Source organism: Cyprinus carpio, chromosome A16, assembly GCF_018340385.1.
Source record: "Cyprinus carpio isolate SPL01 chromosome A16, ASM1834038v1, whole genome shotgun sequence".
NCBI lineage: Eukaryota > Metazoa > Chordata > Actinopteri > Cypriniformes > Cyprinidae > Cyprinus > Cyprinus carpio.
In genome coordinates this window covers 6,637,614-6,664,419 of record NC_056587.1, presented here as the reverse complement: position 1 = coordinate 6,664,419, position 26,806 = coordinate 6,637,614, and the positions used below count along the sequence as shown (strand labels likewise).

Sequence of the window (26,806 nt, the reverse complement as noted above, 5' to 3'; positions counted from 1 at the left end):
AACAAGAGAACATTAACTTTTATTAAATGGCATTTCTAAACAGTTTTGTCTACTTGTGGAACATGTGTGATGGTATTATTTAATTGTGAGATAATATTATTTGATGCATAAAATGTTAGACATGAAATTAGGACTCTTAACATTTTAAATGTCAAACGTTTTATAGATCGTCATAGAAACATGGTTTTGTTTTTGTTTTGTTTTTTTGGTGTACTGAAGCTAACCAGCAAAGCTTGACATCTTGACCCCTCAAAGTACAGTCATTATGAATAACTCTGATGATCTGTTTATATATCTGATTTCAGAAAACAGCAGCAGATGGGAAGCGTCAGGAGATCATCATTCTGGATTCCAAAAGAAGTAATGCCATCAACATTGGCCTGACTGTCCTGCCGCCTCCTCGCACCATCAAAACAGCCATCCTCAACTTTGATGAGTATGCCTTGAGCAAAGAGGGCATAGAGGTAATGCTGCAGCAGTTTAAAATCACATTCCGTTTCGCAAATTATGCCAAATCATCTGCAAGTAATGAAGCATATTCGACATGATGAAATTATTAAGAAAAGTTACAATAAAACTCAATACATTTCAGTCATAAAACTAGTACAATGCATGGTTACACTTTAATCCTGAGAATGCCAGACAGGTTACCATGCAGAAAACACATCTGTACTTAATACTAACCTTGTTTTGAGTCCATGTGAGTCACATATTCCTTGAACCCCTCTACGGTTCGCTTTTGCTCTCTCTTTCTCTTTCTTTCTCTTTCTCTCTTGTTACATCAATCATTCAGGCATTTATGATCATTCCCAGACTGCTACATGAAAGCATATTTTTACCAAAATACATGACTCTCTACAACTGTGTTCAACAAGACAGAGACATATTGATTGTAGTCAAGTTGGCATATCAAAAGCATCGTGTCAAAGCTTGTGTCCAAAATAACTCAACCTCTTTGCCCTGAAAGCATGTACATTTACTTTGGATTTCCACAAAACTAATAGATTTTACCCTTAAAACTAATGTTTAGCAAGTTGGTTTGGCCGGTGACTCAACATATTATGCGGATTTCCTGCAAAACTGAAGCATTTTTGCCAACAGTCATATAATCCATCTCAAAGATTAAAGATTGGCAAAATGCTTTATTTAGGCTGTTACAGCCCATGATACAGATCTGAGGTAAATGTCTCAATATCAACATATGAATAATGGAGCTCCCATTTTCTCATAAAATCAGTAATTTTTTATCTTTCGTCATGGGAAAAAAATGGATTAGAATGTTTCTCTCCACCCTATATGTCTCTGCAGAGAGTTATGTTTTTACTGACAACCGCAATTTATGCTTCTCAGGATTTTATCAAAAATGTTGTTCTGGTCAGGAGAAATTACCTTTTTTATTCAATTATTCAGTTATGCAACACAGGATATGTCCATAGCAGATGAAATAGCAGTGAAATAGTCATCATTTCCCACATTTTTGAGTAATGCTCTGTCTTCCCAGGTGTTGTTATTTATCAACACTCAGATGATTGATGGAGCAAATGCCTTTCTAGGGATGAATCCCCATATATAATGGTTTATGACAGTGATACTAACACTCCCTGCTGGGTCTCGTGCTCTTTCGTAGAAAATCCTGACAATGATTCCTACGGAGGAGGAGACGCAGAAGATTCAGGAGGCCCAGCTGGCGAACCCTGACACTCCACTAGGCAGTGCAGAGCAGTTCCTCCTCATTCTATCCTCCATCAGTGAACTGTCCGCCCGCTTGCAGCTCTGGGCATTTAAGATGGACTATGACGCTTTAGAGAAGGTTGGCCTCATGTTCTGTTACCCCACTTATACAAATTAAATGACATCATGGTGGTTTGGGGTCAATTGTTTTTGACCTCTCCTTTACTATAATGTCAGCAGGGGCTTTAACTAGTGGGTTGTGGACTAAACTTGGGGGGGCAGGTCCGGTCTGAAAAATCTATGCTAAATGTAATCAATAAAGTGCAAATCATGTAAAATTTGGATACAGCTGGATACATATACAGTTTGCTTGACATGTACTTACCTTCAAAAACCATGAACCAAACACACATGGTGAATGAGAATATATACAGTATATTTTTTTTTCTGTAATAGTTAAAGTTAAATGATGAAATAAATTATTGGCAGAGAACATTAAATTTAAGAAATTTAAGAAAAAAAAAACTATAAAAACACGTTGGTTGAGGTTATTTATGGTAATATTAATAAATCTGCATTCATTTAAAATGTATTTACACAAACATTCAAAAGTTCTTTTTTTCTTGGATTCTTTGATGAATAATAGAAAAAGAACAGCATTTGATATATATATATATATATATATATATATATATATATATATATATATATATATATATATATATATATATATAAACTTTACTGTCACTTTTAATCAATTTAACGTGTCCTTGCTGAATAAAAGTATCAATTTTTTTTTTTAAAAAAAGTCTTGCTGTTCCATACATTTTAAACAACATTGTATTCAATTTATATAAATCTGTAGAAATATATTAGCACTAATGTGTAAACATAAATTTCATTGCTGTGGTTGTTGTTATTAGAACAATTTTAGGACTTTTTGAGTTTTTCTATTGCGAGGAACAGTTTTGGTACTGTGTTCAAACAGTAGTTTTAAATCTAGAACCAAAACCACCGGTCTGCAAAATTCTTTCCTAGAGGCTATTTATTTTTAACCCAGTCTTGTTTCTCTCTCTCTCTCAGGAAGTAGCAGAGCCACTACAGGACCTGAAGGAGGGCATGGACCAATTAGAAAAGAATAAGACCCTGCGCTACATCCTTTCAACTCTGTTAGCTATTGGCAACTTTCTCAATGGGACCAATGTAAGTGCCAGCGAATTCTACAGCTCTTCTTTCAACCCCTAATCTCTCCATCTCCGTCTGTCTTTCTTTCTGTCTGTCTGCCGTATTCGCTTAGATCTTAATAACATTAAAAAGGCTGATGGAGATAAACCTGATAAGGTGGTGAGTTTGGCATGAAATTTCTTTTGTTACTGTAAACCATCGAGGGTGGGCAGCAGAACAAAGCGAGCGAGAGTCATGTGACATGTCACGTCCATGGGGATTTCTCCATTCCCAGCTCTGTCATGCCTCGCAGACTTGCAGACAGGATTGAGATTCTGTTAATCATATGTTAATGAAGCATTGGACAGAATCATCAGGGGAGCTGCACATAAACTCTTTACATGTTCAAAGCGCTTTTATCTTAATGCAACTGATGCTAATCAACTAAACTACATCAGAATCATGTCAAAATGAGGCCTTTTTAGAAAATGATTTGATGATAGACCAGATCCAGAGTGACTAATGCTCTCAAGGTGCATGTGATTTTCCACATCAGAGCTAATTTCATCTGCACACATTTACACATTCAAATTGATCTGATATAAAAAAATATCCCTTCTTTTCCAGCACGCATTACACTTTTCTTGGTTTTTCCTTTTTTATCCTCAGAGACCAACTGTGGCAAATTTACTGCATTTATGTAAAGCAATTAAGTAATACCTATTTTTCGGTAAATATGAAATGTATCGTAATCTATCACACTGAAATGTATAAACAGTTTTGGCAGGAAAATATTAACTGTCTGTATATTTGTATACAATGTTAATTTTTCTAAATGCCGAAAGTCACGGTGACACTTTATAATAACTTTCATTTATAAATCATTAACAAATATTGTATAATGCTTAACAGATCATTAGTTAATATATATTCACATAGTTTGAAATATGAGATAATGTTCTGGTTAATGTTTACTAATGAATTTACTAAACATGACCTAATGATTAACATATGATTATTTAATGTAAATTGCAAAGCTTACAAATGTCAGTAAACTTTCAGTTCATATAATCTTCATTTGTTGGTCTTTGTTTGTTGTGTAGACCTCTATTTACACATCTTAAAGGGTTAGTTCACCCAAAACTGAAAATTAGCTTGTGTTTTACTCACCCTCCAGGCATCCTACAGTAGGTGTATATGACTTTCTTCTTTCAGACGGATCCAGTCAGAGTTCTATTAAAAATTGTCCTGGCTATTCCAAGCTCTATAATTGCAGTCAGTGGGTGTTGCAGCTGAACAGTCCACAAGTTGTCAAATAAAGCGTGAGCATTCATAATAAATGTGCCTCACATTTTTTCAGGCTAAAGGCTTTGAGCTGAGTTACCTAGAGAAAGTTCCTGAGGTGAAGGACACCGTTCACAAGCAGTCTCTACTGCATCACGTCTGCTCCCTCGTCGTGGAGAAGTTTCCAGAGAGTTCAGACCTCTACTCTGAGATTGGAGCCATTACTCGCTCTGCTAAGGTTAGCAGAGCTATCATAGCACTTTTTAAGCACCATCACCACTGATGAAAACTTTCATTTTTTTTTTTTTTTCAAAAATGTAGTTTTGGGTGGGTCTTTCATTATGTTTAATATGGTACAGAAAGGGCAAGAAAACAATGGGAAAGGAATCAAAAATCTCATAGATTGCTATGAGAATGCACACTCACTGCTATTCAATGAAACACCTAGAGAGAGAGAGAGAGAGAGAGAGAGAGAGAGAGAGAGAGCACCTTGTGCTTCAGTGGAAGCAAGAACACCTCACCTTTTGTACAAAAAATTCACAAATTTGATTAGTGACCTATAAATAGTGCAGAATATTATTTTGTCTTTATAACATTTCTTTGTTTTAAATATTTCAAACACTGAAACTTTGTTTAGTTACAGATTTAAATTAGATTTAAATTCCAGATATTCAATATCGTCTCAGAAGTTTTGGACCCCAGTGTACAAACAATGACAGTGTGCCATGTACAAAGGAAGAAATCAAGGCTTCACAATTCTATGTGTTGCTAAAAGTGAAGCATGGCTTTTGAAGTGAACAGACCAATCATGAGATGCCTTTGTTGATCACCGGTTGTCCTGTTTTCTTTAGGTTGACTTCGACCAGCTCCAGGAAAACCTATGTCAGATGGAATACCGCTGCAAAGCATCCTGGGACCACCTGAAGGTCATCGCCAAACATGAAATGAAACCAGCCCTCAAGCAGCGCATGTCAGACTTCCTTAAAGACTGTGCAGAAAGAATTATCATCCTTAAAATTGTGCATCGCCGCATCATAAACAGGTGCCTTAAAAATAGTTGAGCACATTAAGGCTGTTTGCACACGATTATGAGAATGAAAAATTATAAATTAGTTTACAAAACATATTTGAATGTGGTTTGGATGTGGTTTGCAAAAATGTGGACTGAATTTAGTTTTTTGTGGTTTTGACGGTGTATACGCCAAAAGCATCAGCATTTTTTTGCTCTGTCTGAACCAAGGTGTCATGAAGATCTGTCTTGAAGATCAGTTAAAGTGATGTCCCTGTGTGTCTGATCTCCAGGTTTCACTCATTCCTGCTGTTCCTGGGCCACCCACCGTACGCGATACGAGAGGTGAGCATCCACCGCTTCAGTAAGATTCTGAGTGAATTTGCACTTGAGTATCGCACCAACAGAGAGCGAGTGCTGCAGCAGAAACAGAAACGAGCCAATCACCGCGAGAGGAACAAGACACGGGGCAAAATGATCACAGAGGTGAGTCTGGACAATTGTAGTACAAGATTACTACAAGGATCAGTTCAAAAGGATAGTTCAGCCAAAAATTCTAATTATTTTTGTCCCATAATTCATGTACAGAAAGGAACCTTCAGCTCTTTTGTGCTTGGTTCCCCTCTGATTTCCTCTCAGACTGAATAATGTGCTTAATTTCTGTGCTTCATCTTTGCACCACAAGAGGGAGGCATTATACTTTCAGATGATTCCAGTGTCTCATTCACACTCTGTCTACTTGAGACCAGGGAAGACTGATTCTTATCTTGTGTATGGTCCATTTTCCTTAGTCTGCCCCAGGGTGCTCAGAATAGCCACAAAACACACTCACCACTTGCATTACAATAATAAAACATTGTAAACCAAGCAGTCTATTGTCATGGGTTTTGCAACTCTGGACTTGCCCTGGGTATTTGTTACTCCGGGAGGCCAGTTTAATGGCTCCCAATTCAAACTCCATATCAAAAACAAAACCTCAAGGCATGTTATGCTTGGCGGAGGTCTTCCTCAGTCTAAGAGGGGTGTCTAATTCAATCTCTGTGTGAAAATCCAAACCTTTGGATGTCCCTGTAGGAGTGGTGAATGTAAGCTCTGGCTCTGTAGAGGTAGAGCTGAGGTAAAGGAGGAAGTTCAGTTACACATGTTGCTGCAAAACAATAAGCCCAAGTGGATTATGTAGAGATGAGATCTGTGTTATATTTCTGAAACCTAGTTTGTTTGTTTTTTATTAAGCACATGCTAAAATTGTGAATCTCACTAAAATGTGCATAGGCCATTTCATAACACAAACAAAAAAGTTAAGATTTTGCATAAAGTAAATTAATAGTTTTGCATTGTGACATTGTTTATTGGCAAATATGCCCCCTAAATTTTCGTTATTGTAATGCATTTTTGTCATTTTCATTTTTTAAAGGTGATTCTTGTTAAATGAATGTTTTTTATGATAATGTTGAATATAATTTTTTTATTTTTTAAACCAGCAAAAAAACAGGTCACATTTTATTCCCAAAATATCACATTTGAACCCCCTCTCCCCTCCAAAAAAAATAAAATAAAAATGTATTCAGTGTGAAATTGTTTTTTTTTATGGTCATTAGAGTTTGTGACAATTTATCATTATTTATTTGTATTTTGTATATATATATATATATATATAAAATTATATATATATATATATATATATATATATATATATATAAAAATCTTTATTTATTTATTTATTCATTCATTTGGGGTAAAATACTGTGTGACCTGGACATATTCTTGAGAGGTTTTGAAAAATAAATAAATAAAATAAAAACCCTAAAGAGTTGCCTCAAGTGCTCTAGAATGAAGTTCAGGGTAGTATATTTTGGAATGTGCTTTTAAACCTTTAAGAGTCCTGAAATGCCAAATCAAATACCAAAAACGTTTTTTCAACCCAACATTTCCTGCTCATCTTCTCTGCCATGTGACTTCTTTCCTTTCTTCTCTGTAGAGTGATGAGGAAGAGGATGATGAGGTATTTTCCTGTATCTGTGTGCTTTTACTACACATGTGCATGGACGGGTTTCACGTTTAGTTTTTTAGTTTTTCCTGTAATTCCACTGACCTGTAATGTCTAGCATGTATTACCAGAGCATATGCAAGTTTGTACTGTGTCTAGAGGACTCAGGGATCAATATTTTTATTGTTTCCTATCATATGCAACTATTGTGGTGCTCCATGTGGATTTGAACAGAAGATAAGAGCCTGTTAAACTACTGTAGACGTAACATGATGTTGAACAAAGCTGATGCAAATGTGAAGCTATTTTAAACTCAACTCACGTCAATACAGAGTTTTCACTTGAGTCTTGATGCATTAATAAGCGACTAATGTGTGAATAATTTGCTAAACCAGTATGAATAGAGTTTTGGGGTGATGTGTATTTTTTGTATTTGAGTATGTTGAGATCACATATTGGAATCATATTTATATAAAACACATATTTGTCTGAAGTGAATCTAAATGCCGAAAATATGGAAAATCGGTACAACCATTTATTTCTCTATGATGAATTGATTTCTTTATTATTTCTCTCCTCAGAGTGGGAAGTTTGCAGGAACTTCTCTGGAGGGTCAGGAGTGTCAGCCGCAGGGTTTGGGTTACACAGAGGACGCAGCTGAACATGAGCAGATGACTGCTGTACTTCGTACCAGCCTGCAGAGCGGCGATAGTCCATCCTCTGTACTCCCCGGCCTCCGCACACGGACTCGAGTCACTCGAGGTATATTCATATCTTTAGAGCTACAGATAATGCTGATTTGCAATAGCTGTAGGAGTACTTAAAGGTCTGAAGTCGACACAAAAAACAATTGAAAGCAGTTCTCTCCTTGTGTCTCGTTTTCAGGCCATACAGCACTTTTGTCTGCTGCAAATGAAGACACTTCTAATTGCACAAATGATACAGCGGATGAGATCATGGAACGGATTGTGAAATCAGCCACTCAGGTCCCGAGTCAGCGCACACAGCCCCGCGAGAGGAGACGCTCCAGAGCCAACCGCAAATCCTGTGAGTCTGCGAGAACTTGTACTGAAAGGCTCATCCCTATGCCCTAATTTTTTTGAAGAGATGAAGGGTACAGGAGACCAAAAACTGTTCTTTGGAACACACTTCTGCGTCATCTTGCTGAGCCAACACTTAAATATGGGGGCCTTGATTGTGCTCACTCCAAAGTGCCCTTCAGAGGTGGATTTGTCCCTTTTGGTCTGCCTTGCTTTGGATTAGGGGGTGTTTGGAGTGTAGCATCAAAATACTTTGATTTCTTGTATTCATTCTTGTATACTTTTATTTTCCGTATTCATTATTAGTTTTTAAAAGAAGTTGTTTTTTATGTTTTTGAAAAAGATGTTTTGGAAAGTCTCACCAAGGCTGCATTTATTTGATCACAAATACAGTAAAATGGAAATATTGTGAAATATTATTACAATTTAAAATAACTGTTTTCTAATATATTATATTTTAAATGTAATTTATTCCTGTTGTGCAAAGCTGAATTTTCAGCAGCCATTACTGCAGTCTTCAGTGTCACATGATCCTTCAGAAATCATTGTGATATGCTGATTTGTTGCTCAAGAAACATTTATTCTTATTATCAATATTGAAAACAGTTATTGTGCTTTTTGTGTGTGTGTGTGTGTGTGTGTGTGTGTGTGTGTGTGTGTGTGTGGAAATGGTGACACTTTTTTCAAGATTCTTTGGTAAATAGAAATTTCAGAAGAACAGAATTTATCTTTTGTAACATTATAAATGTTTTCACGTTCACTTTTGATCAATTTAATGCAACCTTGCTGAATAAAATTTTTTTTTTTTAAACGTGTGTATAATATATACTATAGTAATGAATAATTTTCTTGAATGTTTTGTAAATAATTACAGTTTAAAACCTATTTAGATATGTTTTAAATTTAATTTTAAACAATAATAATATTTAAAACGAGCATATTTTAACATTAAATTACTATTTTTTTTCTTTTTCTTTTTTAGATTTCAGAAATTTTTTAATCATCCTTGCTTTGAAAATTGATAATGACGATATGTTATTGATATTAAGGTATTAGTTTGAATAGTCTTTACTATAATTTTAAATAATAACAGGTTTAAATATTGACAATTTTGTATCTCATCTCTCGGTAATATGTTTGTATCGTGTGTTTTCTCAACAGTGCTTCGCTCTCTCATTCATTTCGTTTTTCTCTCTCTACAGTAAGAAGAACACTGAAGAATGGTCTTACGCCAGAGGAGGCGCAGGCGCTGGGATTGGCCAGCAGCTCTGAGATGCAAGTGTGAGACAGCAGCCGCTCAGGGTCTCGGCACACAAATGAGCTGAAACAGGTCACTGTAACTTGAGTTTGCTTGAATCTGGAGCAGGTGCATGTTTCTGGGCTTGAACGGTTATTGCCGTGGACAATTTGTATTCTTACAGGTGAAAGGGATTATAATCACTAACCCATTATACTTTACTTATCCTGGAACATGTAGTCAGCCTTACTCCATTTACTAGCTTATGCATTTTGTCCCAAGAGGATCATTGAAACTACTCAGGTGCATGTTCACTGTTCCTGCAGATTGTTGATGATATCCCAAACATCCGTTTTATTGCATTTTTGAAAGAGAGCAAGCACAATGTCCTGATGCACAACATTTATAGATGCACGCACACACACACACACAGCCTCCAGAATGCGGATGGTCAAGTTCTCCAGTACAGAGACCAATGTCCGTCTCTTACCGCTGTGGCCTTCAGAATGATCCCAAAGAACTGTGTTTGAAGATGACTGGATGCCCTCCCACCATTTTTGTTTGTACTGGCTGTTTGTTGAATATTGAGTAGTAGCACCTTTAGCGTTCCTATCTCATGTAAATCAGCAGCGATTCTTCTCTGGTTTACTGATGTGGTAAAACTCGTTTTGTGTTTGTTTTACCTGTTTTGAAAAAGCAGGGCTTCTTACGTTAGGGAGAAAAAAAATCTTAAAACCTTTTTCTTTAATTTCTGCTGAACCTTGAAGTCTCCTTTTGTGATTGAAACCTGTTTAGCTTGGATAAAGATGATCAAATTACTTTGCACACAAAAGAGAACCAACTAGAAAGTCGTCTTTCTCTTTTTCTCTCCAGCTTGTGTCATTTCATCATACACTATCTCTATTGCAACATGCGAAATTAGACAATTGTCTATTTAAATGAAAGAACTTCTATCCATTTTTTTTTTTTTTTAATGATAGCATTATCAAATGAGTGCCTTGAAGAAATGTGTTTTTGTGAGAATCTGATTATTTGGTCAGGAAAGGAAGGAAGAGAGAAACATTCAGATTTTAGGGCATTTCAAAGGATATATAGTTGACCCAAAAATGTTGATTTTGTCATTATTTCCTCTACATTATTCTAAACCCATCTGGAAAATTTGGATATAAATTGGATATTTTGATCAAGTTTGAGTTAAAAGTTAACTTTCTAGTGATCAGTGAATAAAAAGTTGTTCTGTTTGTCACAGAAGGTTATCATATGACTTCAAAAATGACTGCTTTTTCTGAACAATTGGTCAAAGTACATGGATGTAATGGAAAAGAGCTGCATGATGATTCTTCAAAATACTGAACATTTTTACAGAACCACATTGGTCATATCGGTTTGGAGAAATTTAATTATACAATGTTAGCAAGATTTCATTAAAAATGAAACCCCCTCCCTTCCCCCCTCATTGTGGAACCAATCAACCAAGGTTTTTTTATTTAATTTAATTTTATTTTACAAAATAGCAGATGCACATCCATTTTCAATTATAGTAGTACCATTCAGCACCTTATCATGTGTAGCATGCAATTTCGAAAGGAATTGGAAAATTTAGTATTTTAGACTTTTCACCTTTTTCCCTCAGATTTTTATTCTGAGTAGTATGTGGATAAGAGATTAGATACATGTAAAGTAGAACCTTGACATGAGAAAGATGCTGTAAAATTGTGTAAATGTCACTTAAACGTTTTTTTTATTTTTTGTTGTGTTCATGTTTTGTTTGTATTTTGTATAGTATAGTGTATCATAGGTCAAAAGCAGTGTTATTCTGTGCAAATCCTAATTTAAGAGAAAATAAGCCATGCATGGTTCAAACAATAACAAATGTGTCAGCAGGCGATGTCATTATTTTGTGGCTAAGTGGATGGAGCCTGTGATGTCCCAATACCCTGTGAACGTAGCTTTTGTTTCATGTGTTTACGCAGCACAGACTTGAAACATTGTCATGCACCCATCAGCCCTGCTCAAATGGCCTTTGATATTATTGCACTCACATACAGAGTTTCACCCATTGCTTCAAGTGCCGTAAATGTTGGTTTTGAATAAAAGATAGAGAATGTGAAAATCTGACTTCTAAATTCCAAAAGGTTGAGGATTTTCTGTACTTTGCAATAAAACGCTTTTACAGCAACATCCAGAACACAGAGTTGGACTGTTTATTTCTTGGTAACGGTGTAATTGTTTTCAGTTGAAAACGTGATTCTATTGAACCAAATTGTTGTTGTTGTTGTTTTTATAATTAGATACACTGACCACAAAGCCTGTTTGCTTAAGTAAATGTGAGAAACATTTTAAATGATGTCACATTGTACGATATAAAGGCACACCTGAGATATAAGTTGTAATTGCGAGACACATTGGGTGATATAAAGTCACAACATCTGTAAAGTCGCATTCAAATACTGAAATTTCCTGACAAAAAGCCACACTGCGAAATACAAACCACTGCGAGATGTAAAGTTTCCTGTAATTCCAACTTCACAGTTTACAAGAATTAAAAACAATTCACAAAAATGACAAGTTTAATATAAAGTCATTGCGAGATACAAACTCACTGTGGGTCGCGATTACAAAAAAAAAAAAAAAAAAAAACAGTTGAAAAGTTTAGTCCCATTTGTGAGGTATAAGTAACATTGAGAGATGTAATTACAAAAACAAAAAAAGTTACATTTTGAGACATATAGTTGCCATTATAGTTGGATATAGTATACGTTAGAATATAGTTTTATAAATATAGTATAAATATAGTTATATGTTTAACATTATCAGATTAAGTCAGATGTAAATTCACAATTATGATAATAAAGTTGCATTATATATATATATATATATATATATATATATATATATATATATATATATATATATATATATATATATATATATATATATATATATATATATATATAAAGTCACAATGAGAGATACAAAGACACAAAAAAAAATCTATTAAAAGGTATAGCACATGCAATTCACACACAAACTCTCCAAGAACAGAGTTGTTAGACATATCACCACCTTTATTTAGGGTCATGTACAGCAGACGGTTCTTTTGCAGTGTCACAGAGCTCCTCTAAAATGAGCTGTGACAACATCGAAACTGATGGAATCTCATTACAATCATAATTGTATGACAATTTTAGTGCAACAACAGACATGTAACATGCCTAATGCAGTAAAGATGTTGGTTGTACAAGACCATACAAAAACAACCTTGTGTGTTTGTTTGTTTGTTAGATATATCTATGGCAAAAGTGAGCTTGCATTTGTCCCCATAACTTTTTCAGCAAGAACAGAAAGATGCCATGAAAAAGCAAAAAAAAAAGAAAAGAAAAGAAAATTATATATCAATGGTAGGTCAAAAAGAAACGAAAACCAAATAAGCTCAGATCACAGAAAGGAAAAAAAAGACAAAATCCAAAGTCTAGGATTCATGGTAAAATCCAGTGCAAACTATGTCTTTTCTGCAAGTTGTATGCCAACTACAAACTAAAGAAAGTGATAAAAGCAAGAGAATATATATTGATTCCAAGCCTGTCTATGTCTACACAATAGCTACACAATGTCCCTGAACAATAGGGTCTGCACAGTACTAGAAGAAATTAATTGTAGAAATTTCAAGTTGGAAGGTTTTCCAAATACAAACAGCAAGTGCACACCAATGAACTTTCATACTGCTCTGATTAGTATCTCTATAAAGCTGAAGGCAGCTGTACTTCTCCTTTTTGCAGTTTTACATGTGCACTTTTTAGGGCTATAATATCAAATGTCGATTCCGAAGCACCAAAAGTATTTTTCTTCTTAAATCTGACAATGGTAAAAAAAAAAAAAAAAAAAAGAAAAGAAAAAAAAAGGAATGACATTTTTTTTTTTTTTTTTCGTATAGTGCAGTTTACTTGAGGAATTATCACTCTTATACAGTTACCTGATATGTGATAAGAGAAGAGAGTGTTTTATTAACTGACAGTTAACTAGTAAAACCAATGCAGGTTTAAGACAATTTCAGCCTAGGACACATCAGGCAAAACAAAAAGAATGAAAGGAAATCGACCTGCTTCGTACAATAACTGCTGATGACATAAACAGAAATTCATCTTTTTGTTTGTCCTATTTTCTGCAAACATTAATTTTTTTTTTTTTTTTTTTTTTTTAAATCATATATCAAGCATATGTCATTTAGGCACTCATGATGTGATAATAAAATGAGTGCGTAAGATAATAAAAAGAGTGCTTGCATTTCCCTCACATCCAACTCTGGATTTAGGCTTAACATTGCACAATATCACATAAATTGCTTTTTTGGAGATAATACATCTAGTCTTTTCTGTTTTGCATCATTTCAAGCTTCATTGCATATAGATTTCTTCGCCCGATTTCTCACACAAGCAAAGTAAATGTCAATTTAAATCTATAATACCGAATTAATTCGTTCATTTATTCGCCCACTTGACCAGTCCTTACAGGTCGGGGCAAAATAAATTAGGAAGAAAGCACTCAAACTTAAGAGATGGTGAAGCACACTTACATACGATTAAAGCTTATCATCCACAGTGTTTTAAAAGCCTCAAATGGTTCTATCGAAACATAAACCCCACTTATCTAAACCAGTCAGGTAACTGGAGCTTCCATATTTAAGTTTTTAACTTGTTTTATTTATATATATATATATGTATATATATATATATATATATATATATATATATATATATATATATATATATATATGTATATATATATATATATATATATATATATATATATATATATATATATATATATATATAAGAATTAGCTTACTGTTGAAATGTAGCACCAACAATTTTTCATGGCAAGTTTTGGGTCTCTAGATTCTATGGTGCACTTAAGAGATAATCAAGAGAAAAAGACAAGAAATATCTGAACTAAAAAAAACACCCCCAGACCAGAGGCTGACCAATCGCTGTAATTCCCCTGGGAAGAAAAAGTGCAGTCACAGTTATCTCCAGGACCTAGGATAGAAAAACCCTATTTCACAATCTTCCTCTGATGCAGCTAGTGGGGCGACTCCAGCATCTCCATTAGGAAAGTGTCAATGGGGGTGTCTCCAATCAGTTTAAAGAAGAAAAGGTGCTCCAGACACTTAAGGCCAATGGAACGCAATGCAGGAAGTCGGAGGAGGAGCTTGGCAAACCTGTGAGTAAGCAAACCGATTTATTTATTTTTTCTTCTTTTGGCGCCTCCTATACTCTCTCAACTATGTGATGACAACATGATTCCTTATGACTTCTATGAATGATTGTGAACTACGCTTGAGGATTTCACATACAAAAATGTCAGTAAATCAGAAAAGAGATCATTTACGTGAAGTAGATTTAAAGTCACAACACAAGATTAATTCTGAGGGTCAGCGAGACAGTGGACAAAGAATTAATCTTGCCCCATAGCATAATTTATTTACATGCACAATATAAATTTCAGCATCTGCTTAAACTGGATTGCGGGAGCTTGGCGAATACAACTCAGGTTTTGTAACTGAAATACTATAGGCTTTTAGGGAATTCATCTCTGTACAGAATACTCACCTCCCCTGCTGATCTGGGTATTTCTGTTTGCAATAGGTCTCCAGGGACGCGTACACTTTCTCTCTGAGAAGCTCCACCTCACTGCTGCTAGTCAGACCTTTGGCATCTAAGAAATATTGGAAATATTTAGCACAAACACACACATTCTTTCATGTCAAAGGAGTGTATAACATATAAGCTACCAAAATGTCAGTGAAAGTGTTTACATACACAGCGAGTTCATAATAATGGGCCAATATTTGATGTGCCAGTCTGGTTTTACCTAAATTGTTAAAGCCCTTTACCTGATAATAAAACAGTTCAACCTTTTTTGTGCATACAATGAATGTCAGTTGTGGCCAACACAGCATTGGACCCCACTGACTTTCACTGTATGGACAAAAAACATTTTAAAAAATACCTTGCCTTTGATTTACGTGGAGTAAAGCAAGTCAAACATTTCTGGAACATCATAAGGGTGAGTAAATTATCCATTTTTCTTTTCTTTTGCTTTTTTTTTTTTTGGAACTATCCACTGAAACATTACAATTAATCAATCAATCAATCCACAAAAAGAATCAAAATCAAAGAAACAAGTCAAATGCAGAAATATCGATCAAACTATTACTGACTTTTGACTTCTAAATAATTTTTAGATAAACCTAAAAAATGCTTACCTGGGTTAAACAGAACTATGGCACGCAGACAGCCAAGTTCAGTTTTGTCCATTTGCATATCACGCATCTTACAGACCAGCTCAGTCAGCACCCTGCAGAGGTGTAAAAAATAAGACATAACCATTCTGCAAATGAGGTCTCAATCATCCCAATGACAGTATTGGGCTTCTATACCAAATAACATCCACACAGGTATGAAGTAAACACAAATAAAGCAGGTATTACCTGTCAAATAAGGCTCCCACCTCTGCACTCTGTGCACTTTCCCTGTACAGAAATTATGAACATGTTAAACCTCTAAAATAACTGTATTATTAAACAGTTGTAAACATAGAGTTCAGTGTGACCTGTCAAAAAAGGCCTCCACGCCCAAGTTGTGAGTGCTCTCTCTGGGCACATGTAGACCTGTGGCCAACAGAATCTCATCCTTCACGCTGATGGAGCGATGAGAGAAGGCAGCGATTAAGAGCTCATTCCATCCTGTAATAAAAATATCACAATCATATAGTAAAATGATTTTCGTGTTCATTTATACATTTTGAATTTTATTTATTTTTTTGGCCACAGAATCTTCAGTGTCTTGTGCCATGAGTGTTGCATTTTAAGACACTTCTCTGTTCTTTTCTATTAGACTGTACTCCATCTAGCGGTTTTTTAAAAGAAAAAACGCATCCTGTGTAAACATCCTCTATAGTCTTCTTCAGAATGCTGAATACTATGATATATACATATATTTTTGATAACTCTATTTTGATTTGCAAGGTTACTAAACAAGGCTGACAAGAGATTAAACCTTCAGTAGCCAAACAGACAGCAGCAAAATGAGTGTGAGAATGTCAGGTGCTCGTACCAGCCCTGAGCAGAATGACTTGGTCATCCAGGGGCAGCTCAGAGAAGTGAGGGATTCTCTTGGCCCACTCCACCAAAGTGAAGAGCTGTTTGTCTGCAGCCTGACAGATGTTAGTGACTGGATCATTGGGCTGGAGAACAGAGAAGTCACAGAGTCAGTGGAGGAGAGAGTTAAGGGCAAATGCCTCTGGCACTTCTGGACAACATAAAGAGAATTTGTGAACTGATAAACGTCTGAGAGCTTTATTCTTTGTCAATCTGTCTGTGGGGATATTCAACTGCAATCACTGAGAATTCAAACGATCCTAATCTCTACACCAGCTCTGGGAATACCAGCATTTAAAGAGCTTTAAATAAGGGCTGTTTTTCACCCAACAGGACTTTGCCAGGCAACAGTCGTCAACAATCAATGCTTGGCATAACTTTGCAAAAGAACTACTTACAACCTTTTAACCAACCTCTGCAACTTCCATTTTTAAGGCAACTGCTGACTGTGTTTACATGAATGCCTATATTCTGATAATAATATTAGTTTACTGAAATAACCCATTGTACCAGAAACCATGCAAGTCAATAACCCGGTAACGCAAGTAAAGCATGTTAAAAATCAGGTTATACTCTGGTAGTGACATCAAAATATATTCATTTTTGTATCTGACTCGAGAGTATTCCATTTGTTATGCGAGTTGTGATGTTAAATTAAGCAATAAAAACCCCCAAGTATTCCAAATTGCTCTCGGGAAACAAGAAACTTGTATGAGCTTGTGCAGTTTCTGTGGATTCAGCATTTTGACTGTTCCATTTCGCCTGCAAGAGACGAGAACTCATTTTTGTTATTTCTTGGGTCAAGAAATAATTGCATTTCATGAAGAGAAATATTGAAATCTAAAGTTTTCAACATTGAATCATCAAATAATTTAAATTCAAATGTGATGTTTATAGTGTTGCCTGGAAAATAAGCACAGATAGAGACTAGTAGATCGGTAGACTGGTAGAGATATACAGAAATTTAAATGAAGAATGACAGTTTTTGGAAACACTCAGCCAAAAACAATATATACAGTCATGGCCAAAAGTTTTGGCAGTGACATAAATTTTGTGTTTTGCAAAGTTTGCTGCTTAAGCTGGTGTTCCTTGATATTGTTTCTAGATTATTGTGTAGAGTGATCAGATGCATTTTAAAAAAAAATGCTAAAAGCTTCACTGGCCAAAAAATGACCTTTTCACAAAAAAAAAAAAAAAAAAAATTTACTGACACAAAATGACCAGCTGGCATTATAACTGACTAATGATATCAGCAGCACATGTGAAAGTTTGAATGAGTACTACTCAGGTAAAATCACTATCATACTAAATAGATTGTAAGAACCGACTGATTGCTATAAAAGGAGGGAAGAAGCGCTTCCAATCATTGTGTTCTTGTTAGCGATGGTTACCACTAAAGAAACATGTGCAGCCATCATCGCTTTGCATCAAAATGGCCTCACATGCCAGGAAATTGCTACAAAGAATATTGCACCTGAGAGAACCATTTACCGGATCATCAAGAACTTCAAGGAGAGAGGTTCAACTGCAGTGAAGAAGTCTTCAGGACGTCCCAGAGTGTCCAGCAAGCGCCAGGACCGTCTCCTCCTGAGGAGACAGCTACAGAATCGTGTCTCCAGCAGTACAGAGCTTGCTCAGAAATGGCAGCAGGTTGGTGTGAGAGCATCTGCACACACAGTGAGGCCAAGACTTTTGGACAATGGCCTGGTGTCAAGAAAGGCAGCAAAGAAGCCACTTCTTTCCAAGAAAGACGTCAAGGACAGACTGAAATTCTGCAGGAAGTACAAAGATTGGACAGAAGATGACTGGTGCAAAGTTATTTTCTCTGATGAAATTCCCATCTGACTGTTTGGGACATCTGGAAAATCGATTGTTCGGAGAAGAAAAGGTGAACGCTACCATGAGTCCTGTTTTGTGCCAACAGTGAAGCATCCTGAGACCATCCATGTGTCGGGTTGCTTTTCAAACAAGGGAGTGGCCTCTCCCATTATTCTGCCAAAAACACTGCCAGGAATTAGGAATGGTATCAAAACATCCTGCAAGAGCAACTTCTTCCAACGATCCATGAGCAATTTGGTGATCCGTGCATTTTCCAGCATGATGGAGCACCATGTCACAAAGCAAGAGTGATAAAGAAGAGGCTCTAAGATCATTACATTAAAATTTTGGATCCGTGGCATCCGAACTGCAGAGGTTATAAAGAACAAGGGTCAATACTGTAAATATTGACTCATTATATTTTTGCCAATAAAAGCCTTTAAAACTTATGATAAGCTTATCATTGTCAGTATACCATAGACACATGTGGAAAAACAATCTACAAATACTGAAGCAGCAAACTTTGCAAAACACAAAATTTATGTCACTGCCAAAACTAAATACCAATACATTATTGAACTGTAAATACACCAACTCATCCCAGAATGTTTCCAGGTTCCTTAGTTATATTATTTGTTCTGTAGACTTTCTAAACAAGAAGTGCAATATGCAGCCATGAGTGGCTTGTAAATATACTAACTGAACCAGTGGCATCAGAGTGCAAGTCTGATCTGTGCTCTACAGCTGTCTCGGCCTCCAGGATCTTTTCCACAGGCATCTCCTCATTGGCTGAACTGCTGCATTCATAGTCTCCATCCCGTTCCTTATTCTTCTGACGCTCATCCTGAACAGCTGGGGGAAGATAAAAGAGGGTAAACTTATAAATGTCAAGGAATCAGCCCGGCCATCAGTAACACACCACTGGGTGGTGTTGCCTAGTGTTCCATGATCTGGCCTGGAAACCAAAAGATGCAATTCAAAAACAATCACCATTGTGTCATTGAGCAAGACACTTACCAGCAGATTCCTGCCATGAATTGTAAGTTGCTTTAGATCCAAATAACATCAAAATAACTAATTACCACCCAAATGACTTTCAAAGGTCAAGACAAACTTCAAGGCCAGACTTACAGTCTGTTTATGACAATGCAAGAACAATTACAATTATTATTCTATAAAAATAAATAATTGATTATCAATTTTCTGTCAAAATCACCATCACTAACCATTTCAATATCTTCATGGAAATAATAAATTTAACCATTTTAGTTCCAATTGCAATCACACTTAACGATTCTCTCTCTCTCTCTTTCTATATATATATATATGCTCTCTTTAAATATATAAATATATATATATATATATATATATATATATATGACGTGACATTCAGCCAAGTATGGTGACATACTCAGAATTTGTGCTCTGCATCTTAACCCATCCGAAGTGCACACACACAGAGCAGTGAAATAATAAACTGTGAACACACACCCGGAGCAACCATATGCTTTGGGGGTTCAGTGCCTTGCCAAGGGCACCTATCATGGTATTTAACTGACATTCACTCCCCCCACCCACAATTCCTCCGGCCCGAGACTCGAACTTTCGATTGGGAGTCCGACTCTCTAACCATAACGATATATATATAATATATATATATATATATATATATATATATATATATATATATATATATAAATAATTATATATATATATATGCGTGTGTGAATATATATTTACATGTCAATAATAGATTGATCTTTTTTATTTTAAAATGTTTTTAAATTACTTTAGCAAATATTATGTAAAACAAAAATATGAATTATGTTGTGCATGGGTACTACTTTCAAATTAAAATTATGCGTTATCCTGTACATCACTCAGTCACTCAGTTCTCTGTGATATCTGAACTGTTCATTTAAAATCACTAATGGCTGACCATTATTTTAAATAGCATATTTTGTTTTGTTTTTTTGTCCTTTTACCCAAGTACTAAACACTCAGTAATTACACATAACCTTTAGTCCACATATCACAGCAATAGTTCTCAGCTCTTCAGATAACAATTCATGAACCACACAAAGGATTCAGTGAGTGAGGCGTTGAATGCAAATATTCAAGAACCATTAATGGAACCAAATGTCAAAATCATCAATATCATAAGTGGTTGTCAGTTCCCAACCCTACTTTTTGTCCTGCTGGTTGTTTCCCGCCCACATAAAACATGCTTTCATTCAGCTGTCATGAGCTGGGGACTAATAGGCTATTTGTTCTTACATTGTTTAACTAAACCCAATCAATCCACCAGTCATTGTAGCTCCATATAATCATTGTGCTCCTCCTAACACATGCTATGACTGACACAATCTTCTCATATGAAAACAATGCAGAATTTCCATGACATGATGCTGATCTACCATTAAACCCATTCAAACACCAGCTGCATCACATAATGCTACTACAGTGCCTTTCACCTGACACCATTCTCCACCTACAGTACCTGTATTTTACTGACCATACAGCTTGTGTATTACTGCATACTTTAGATGATGTATCTTTAGTGGAAGGCTGACAGGTACCCACCCTCTCTTTTCATTCCCGTGGCCAGGCACTTCTGATAGCGGCAATACTGGCAGCGATTGCGCTGACGTTTATCGACCAGACACTCCTTGTTGTCCCTGCAGGTATAGCTCAGGTCCTTCCTGACTGTGCGCTTGAAAAAACCCTTACAGCCTTCACAGCTGTGCACACCATAATGCTTCCCTGCACACACAAAATAATGTTCACATTACATCTGATCTGCAAAAAAAATTCATTTTTCAAAACATTCAATGTAAACAACATCCCCTGTATAATGATGCTACTAGGATCAATGACACATATATTGCTTACAATAATAATAATAATAATAATAATAATAATAATTAATAAAGGCAAATCTGGTTTAAAACAAATTATACATTCTTCACATTCTTAGAAATGTATTAATTTTAGTTTCAGATAGTTATGAAAAACTTTCATACCATTTTCAAGACAAGTTTCAACTTAATGACTCTAAAAATGTCATGTGGTTTAAGTAAAAACTATCATTTCCTTACACTTGAATGTAACCGAGGGTAAAGATTTAGTCATTATTTTCAAATTTATTTAAAAAAAAAAATATTAATTTATCAACAGTATGTATTTGGATAACTGGTAAAGCAGTTTGTTAAAGTATATTTCTATTTTTTTGTTATTAAGAAATAATAATTAAAAAATACCCCAAAAAACTTAACAAATCTAAAATTCCAAAAATTCTAAATCTCTTAAATTTCTTTATTATGCTTTATTATGATATCAGGAGAGTTGTTGTAATATCCTAACATATTTAACTTTATGCCTCCAAAAAAAAAATTATATATATATCTCAACATGAATTTTAATGCGGAAAATCTAAAACATGGTTTTCACAGATGAGATGTATCGAAGTCAATATATGTATAAGTTGGAATCATAATGAGTTTTTCAATAAATGGAAAGGTTCAGCCAATAATGAGCTTAAATGTCCATAGGAAGTAGTGAGGCACCACAATTTCAACCAAGTCAGCAGATAAGATGAATTTTCAGTTTTGGCTGTAATAGCTTTGACAGTGATGTTGAATTAGTTCTTCCCCGGTGGTGTTTTTTTGTAAGCATCTATGTCGTGCGCAACTCAGAGAAGTTACAACAGGTAAACAAGTGAGCTGAGTGGATGATAGGGCTGGGTTGACAATATCGTTTTCTCAATTATAGTAAACCTTTTTATAATGAAGTCCATTTTACCATGATAAACGATGGCGTGAGATATCATTGTAGGTGCCTCAGTTAAAGTTGCTAGTTACAGCATTAAATAAACATGAATGAACATCAGAAGGTATGTTGAAAGAAACATTACACCTTACTGAAATGTATCTCATGTAATCAGTCAGAAATCAGTGTTTCAGCCACAGAAAGATGCCAATAAACCAGCCTGTAGACAATGTCATGTAACACTGCATTTACCTCTGGAAAGCCATAAACTCGTTAAACAGGTCCAAATAAATAAATGCACTATATTACAAATGCATAATATTTACTTAACCTGCTAGTGATGTCTTTATTGTTTAAGGTATGTTTGGAATAAATCTGTCATGATAGTTTTTATAACAGTCATTGACTGTTATGACTTTTTTTTTCCAATCAAGAGCCCTAGTGGACAAACTTCTCTGTGACCAATAAATATAGTAAAAATGCAATATTTAAAATTTGTCCGGCTGAAATATTGAAAAGTTGTTTGTTGTCAAAGAACTTTATTATGACCAGTTCATCTCCTGAGTACATGATCCCCTGAACAGCATCCAGTGTTTCTGAAGATCTTTACACTCAAATTAAATTTAAAAACTGAATCAGTTTTGTTTTTTCTGCTAAATGAAAACTTTAATTTTGTTTTCGGTATAAATGAATTGGGTGCATCACTATCCGCAATCCGAATGCTCTATATTCTAGTACACACCCGATGAACGGTCCCCACAAATGGCACACATGCGTTTCTGCGACAGCATTGGCCCCGAGCCACTGACAGTCTTCAAGCCAAACGGGGGTTTCACATCATCAGAGCTGCTGACAGCATGTAACCCAGACACAGACATTGAAGAGTTTATCTGCATGAGATAAATAGAAAAAAAGTGATCAGAAATACAAAGTCATCAGGTGCACAATAAAAAAGAAAAGTCCACAAGAACATGATTATGTCGCTCACTTGAGAGATGCTGATGGGTCCATAGCCAACAGATGGTGTGCCGGGAATGCCAGGAGAGCCAATGGACGAGCTGACGGCTGACAGTGGCGAATCTACAGAGCTGACAGGGCTACTGACGGCAGAAGTGGAGGGCGTTATGGAGTTCATAGATGCGCACTGGACTGGCCAATAGAGAGGAGACTGTTGATCATTGATAATCTACTGAAATATAGATTAAAAGAGAGATGTGGACACAAAGAGGGATTAAGACACAATACACAAAGATTTCTATAATATTCCTGGATATATCATTAAAGTCCCAAGATGGTCATTTCAGTGAAGAATGGAAAAGAAAGCAAAGCAGGCTCCAAACTCGCAATATTCACCTTTTCAACTGTGCTTCCTCTTGAGTATCTCAGAAAATGTGTTAAATATATTGCGTTGTGTACATTAGGAAAGAAAATGAGGCGTTTTGCCTGCTATTTACTGCTCTATTAATCCTGCTGCAGATTAGGCCGATGTTTAAGGTTATGTTTCAAATACTAAAGTATTGCCTACCTAGACAGCATATTGGGGACTCGTGAGAGCGTTCGAACGTTTTAATATCAGTCTATTATGACATACAATACAGTCTAGATATGTAGTTTACTAGGTTCGAAACTTCGTACACGCCCATATCGCCCAAAATGCTGCCTAGGTAGGCAGCTCACTAGGTTTTGCAACGCAGTCCAAATCTGTTCCTTATAATCACCCCCACCGAAAGTGACACTATCAGCGCTAATGTTTGCCAAATCCGTATGAAATCGATCATATAAAATGGAAAAAATCTGTGCTAAAAAGCGCATCTTAACACGATAACGAACGTTATTTTGATGCTCCTGACAGCGTTTGGGTTATTTGTTATTAAGCACGCAGCGTGGAGCCCTGCTAACATGCTAATGACGGCTAACGGACTGTTTATGATTAAAAGAAAACCATTTGATCCACCCCTTTCACCTTTAATACCCCGTTTAAAACGCACAAATGACTCTATTTACGTGTAATTATTATTTTGTGCGACATACAAATACTTATATGCTAAAACACAAATGGCAAAACGAAATAATACGGCCAGCCCGTGTTAGCTTAGCTTAGCCTAGCTCGTCCAAGTGTTTGTTTGTTTTTCCGTCATTTTTACACAAGTTTGCAGAGTTTATATGAGCATATCGACTCCAGTCTCACCCATCAAACGCCGAATCCTCCAACAGCAACAGTTCTTGTCCTTTTAATCATCGTTTAATCTATATTTTACAGTTTACGCCATAAATGTTTGCATCCAGACAAATACCTTGTTAGTCAAGCCTCCTAGTGGACACTCAGAGTCTGTTCCATAAGAAATATATGCAAGCAAATAAATAAATAAACAAACAATTAAATAAATATACACGCAGAAAAGCACTACGTGTTCTTTTGGTTATTAAAATGTGTTATTTGGTTTTAAAGCATTGGAATAACCACATCATTATTATTTAAGATTTAACAAATAAAGTTGGCTGTTTGTCTTTTCTTTAATTATTATTGAATTAATGCATCATAGAGACATGAAGATATACTATACAGTGCAAATAAGAATAAATCACATAAAATATGTCAAGTTAGCCCTCTATGGTATAAATCTAAATGTTTTTTGATTTATATATATTGGGTGTCTCGCCCAGGGTGTAATTCAATGTAGAACCGCCACTGTATATATATATATACAGTACATATATATATATATATATATGTGTGTGTGTGTGTGTGTGTGTGTGTGTGTATATACTTTTGGTCTGTTTATATAAATATACATATAAACAGACCAAAAGTAATTTTATGAAATACACATTTTCTGTAGCTGGCACTACTGTTCAGCACTGGCAGGCAGTATAATTACTTTAATGCATGTGTATGCAGTGCCAAAGAATATAAGCCATAGGTTGTTGTGTACGTCAGGCAATTGGGTACATTGCCTGTGACATGTCTTCTTTTGGACCTACAAAAATGCGTCCGGCCGGGATTTCTTAATTGCCCAAAATGTCCGGGATTCGGCTGTTTTCTTAATCCCGCTCACACTGAATCTCTGACCATTTCCGCCTGCTCCCACAACATGTGTTACGCAATCTGTAAAGTGAACACATCTTACAAGATCAGATATTTGTCAATGAGCTCAGGATCTGTTGAGCAGCAAATACTCAAGCATGGTCTTGTCAGTCATCTCTCCTGCTGGATGCAGGGTTGCCAAGGCCGCGTTTTTTACACAGAATTGGGCTACTTTTTAATTGCCATGGGTTTATTTTTCAAAGTGGTTTGAAGGTTTGAAAGATTGCATATATTACATTTGACTGAAATGCTTGTATTGAAACATTTGCATTCTACTTATGATAAAACGTCATAGACTTTTTTGTTTGTTTGTTGTTGTTTTGTTTGTTTGTTTGTTTTTTTTTAGCTTGACCCTCTAACATTTGCACTCTATTCTATTTCTATTCTAACTACTTGTTTTATTTATAAAGCAGAGCCTCTTAACACTAGCATTCTCTATTCTTTCTCTATTCTTTCTACTTGTTTCCTTTTTATTTATTATAGATAATGACCTTCTTATACTTGCATTATCTATTCTTTTTCTGTTCTATTGACTTGTTTTATTTTTATTTAAAAATGACCCTCTAACACTAGCATTTTATATTCTTTTTCTGTTCTGTCTACTTGTTTTATTTTTATTTATTATAAAAACAAAATAAGCCAAAAAAGCCCCGCCCACGAACCCCACCCCCCACTGTCCTGTTTTTGAAAAATATTGTCACCCTAAACACTATGTTAAAGTGATTTTAATGCTTTTGAAACACTTTCCAGGCAGTGAAATTGCATCTAAAGTTTTAGACATTTCCATATGTGAGTTCCAAATCAAACAGAGCAGCACAAGAGGAAATGGAATGTTAACAAAGATATTTAAAAAACATTAAGACCTTTTTACTTGTTTTCACATAGTGAAAATGCATTTGAATGGTTGTGAAGTTTCAGACAATTTGCCAAAAATAATTTACTCTAATGGGACAAAGTCAATTATAAATGATGGCTGCATAAAAAAAAAAAGGGGTTGAAGCTCAGATGTAGAAAGCAAATTTTGGAAAATGATTTTAGTCCTAAATATACGTAATATAAAGACAAAAAAATGTTTCGAGCTGTGAAAAAAATGTTTAGTCCCATAGAGGGTTAAATAAAAATTCTACATAAATATATGTACCTGTTATATATTTTAACAAAATTTGAAAACACTTAGAAATACATGTTTTATTGGTTTCCACATTTTAGCAAATTTCTTAGTTTTTGTCTGCCAATCTTTATGATAATGACTCATTTCACCATTATTTGGTTAATATGCGGTTAATAGATTGGTAATATATATATATAGTTGTAGTTTTGAAGCATTTCTCTTACTTTCAAAGTCAACTTCTTGAATCGCACAACAATGCAAGACAGATGCATTAATATTATTTTCTGAAAACTCAGTCTAACAAAAATATTAATCCAAATTGTTTCTATTTTTTTGCACTTTCTGAGAACCCATTAATGTTTTATAATGTAATTATCTCATCTAGGATAATGTTGTGAATGTGCCACCTTTTCTTCTCCTTTTCTTATAAAAATTTGTGATATATTTAGACTGATTTGGGTACACAGACACAC

General features: G+C 35.3%; 2 protein-coding genes across 10 annotated transcripts in view; one reads left to right on the top strand and one right to left on the bottom strand.

Moving 5' to 3' along the window:
- LOC109087047 (FH1/FH2 domain-containing protein 3-like) overlaps window positions 1-11,577 on the top strand; it is a 165,126-nt gene extending 153,549 nt beyond the window's left edge. For 5 of the 6 annotated variants that reach the window (XM_042772284.1, XM_042772280.1, XM_042772278.1 and 2 more), the window contains 10 exons: window positions 306-464; window positions 1,628-1,810; window positions 2,755-2,874; window positions 4,196-4,357; window positions 4,971-5,161; window positions 5,422-5,614; window positions 7,107-7,130; window positions 7,697-7,877; window positions 8,001-8,162; window positions 9,358-11,577. In XM_042772284.1, the coding sequence (XP_042628218.1) occupies window positions 306-464; window positions 1,628-1,810; window positions 2,755-2,874; window positions 4,196-4,357; window positions 4,971-5,161; window positions 5,422-5,614; window positions 7,107-7,130; window positions 7,697-7,877; window positions 8,001-8,162; window positions 9,358-9,440 (1,458 nt within the window). In that variant the 3' untranslated portion in view covers window positions 9,441-11,577. The remainder of the gene's footprint in view (window positions 1-305; window positions 465-1,627; window positions 1,811-2,754; window positions 2,875-4,195; window positions 4,358-4,970; window positions 5,162-5,421; window positions 5,615-7,106; window positions 7,131-7,696; window positions 7,878-8,000; window positions 8,163-9,357) is intronic. The other variant, XM_042772279.1, reaches the window with a different exon arrangement.
- An 862-nt stretch (window positions 11,578-12,439) lies between these two features.
- Window positions 12,440-24,481, bottom strand: LOC109087048 (retinoic acid receptor RXR-beta-B). Of its 4 annotated transcripts, none has more exons than XM_042772286.1 (11): window positions 24,326-24,481; window positions 23,126-23,323; window positions 22,880-23,027; window positions 20,953-21,132; window positions 19,070-19,221; window positions 16,508-16,637; window positions 16,005-16,137; window positions 15,883-15,924; window positions 15,658-15,749; window positions 15,002-15,107; window positions 12,440-14,610 (listed from the first exon to the last, which is right to left on the bottom strand). In XM_042772286.1, exons 2-11 carry the CDS (start codon window positions 23,270-23,272, stop codon window positions 14,472-14,474), a joined length of 1,269 nt encoding a protein of 422 aa, XP_042628220.1. In that variant the 5' UTR covers window positions 23,273-23,323; window positions 24,326-24,481; the 3' UTR covers window positions 12,440-14,471. The 4 variants fall into 4 exon arrangements, with proteins under 4 accessions (XP_042628220.1, XP_042628219.1, XP_042628221.1 ...); XM_042772285.1 differs by having other exon boundaries at window positions 23,126-23,326; window positions 24,326-24,480; XM_042772287.1 differs by having other exon boundaries at window positions 23,126-23,326; window positions 24,432-24,452.
- Window positions 24,482-26,806: the final 2,325 nt, after the last annotated feature.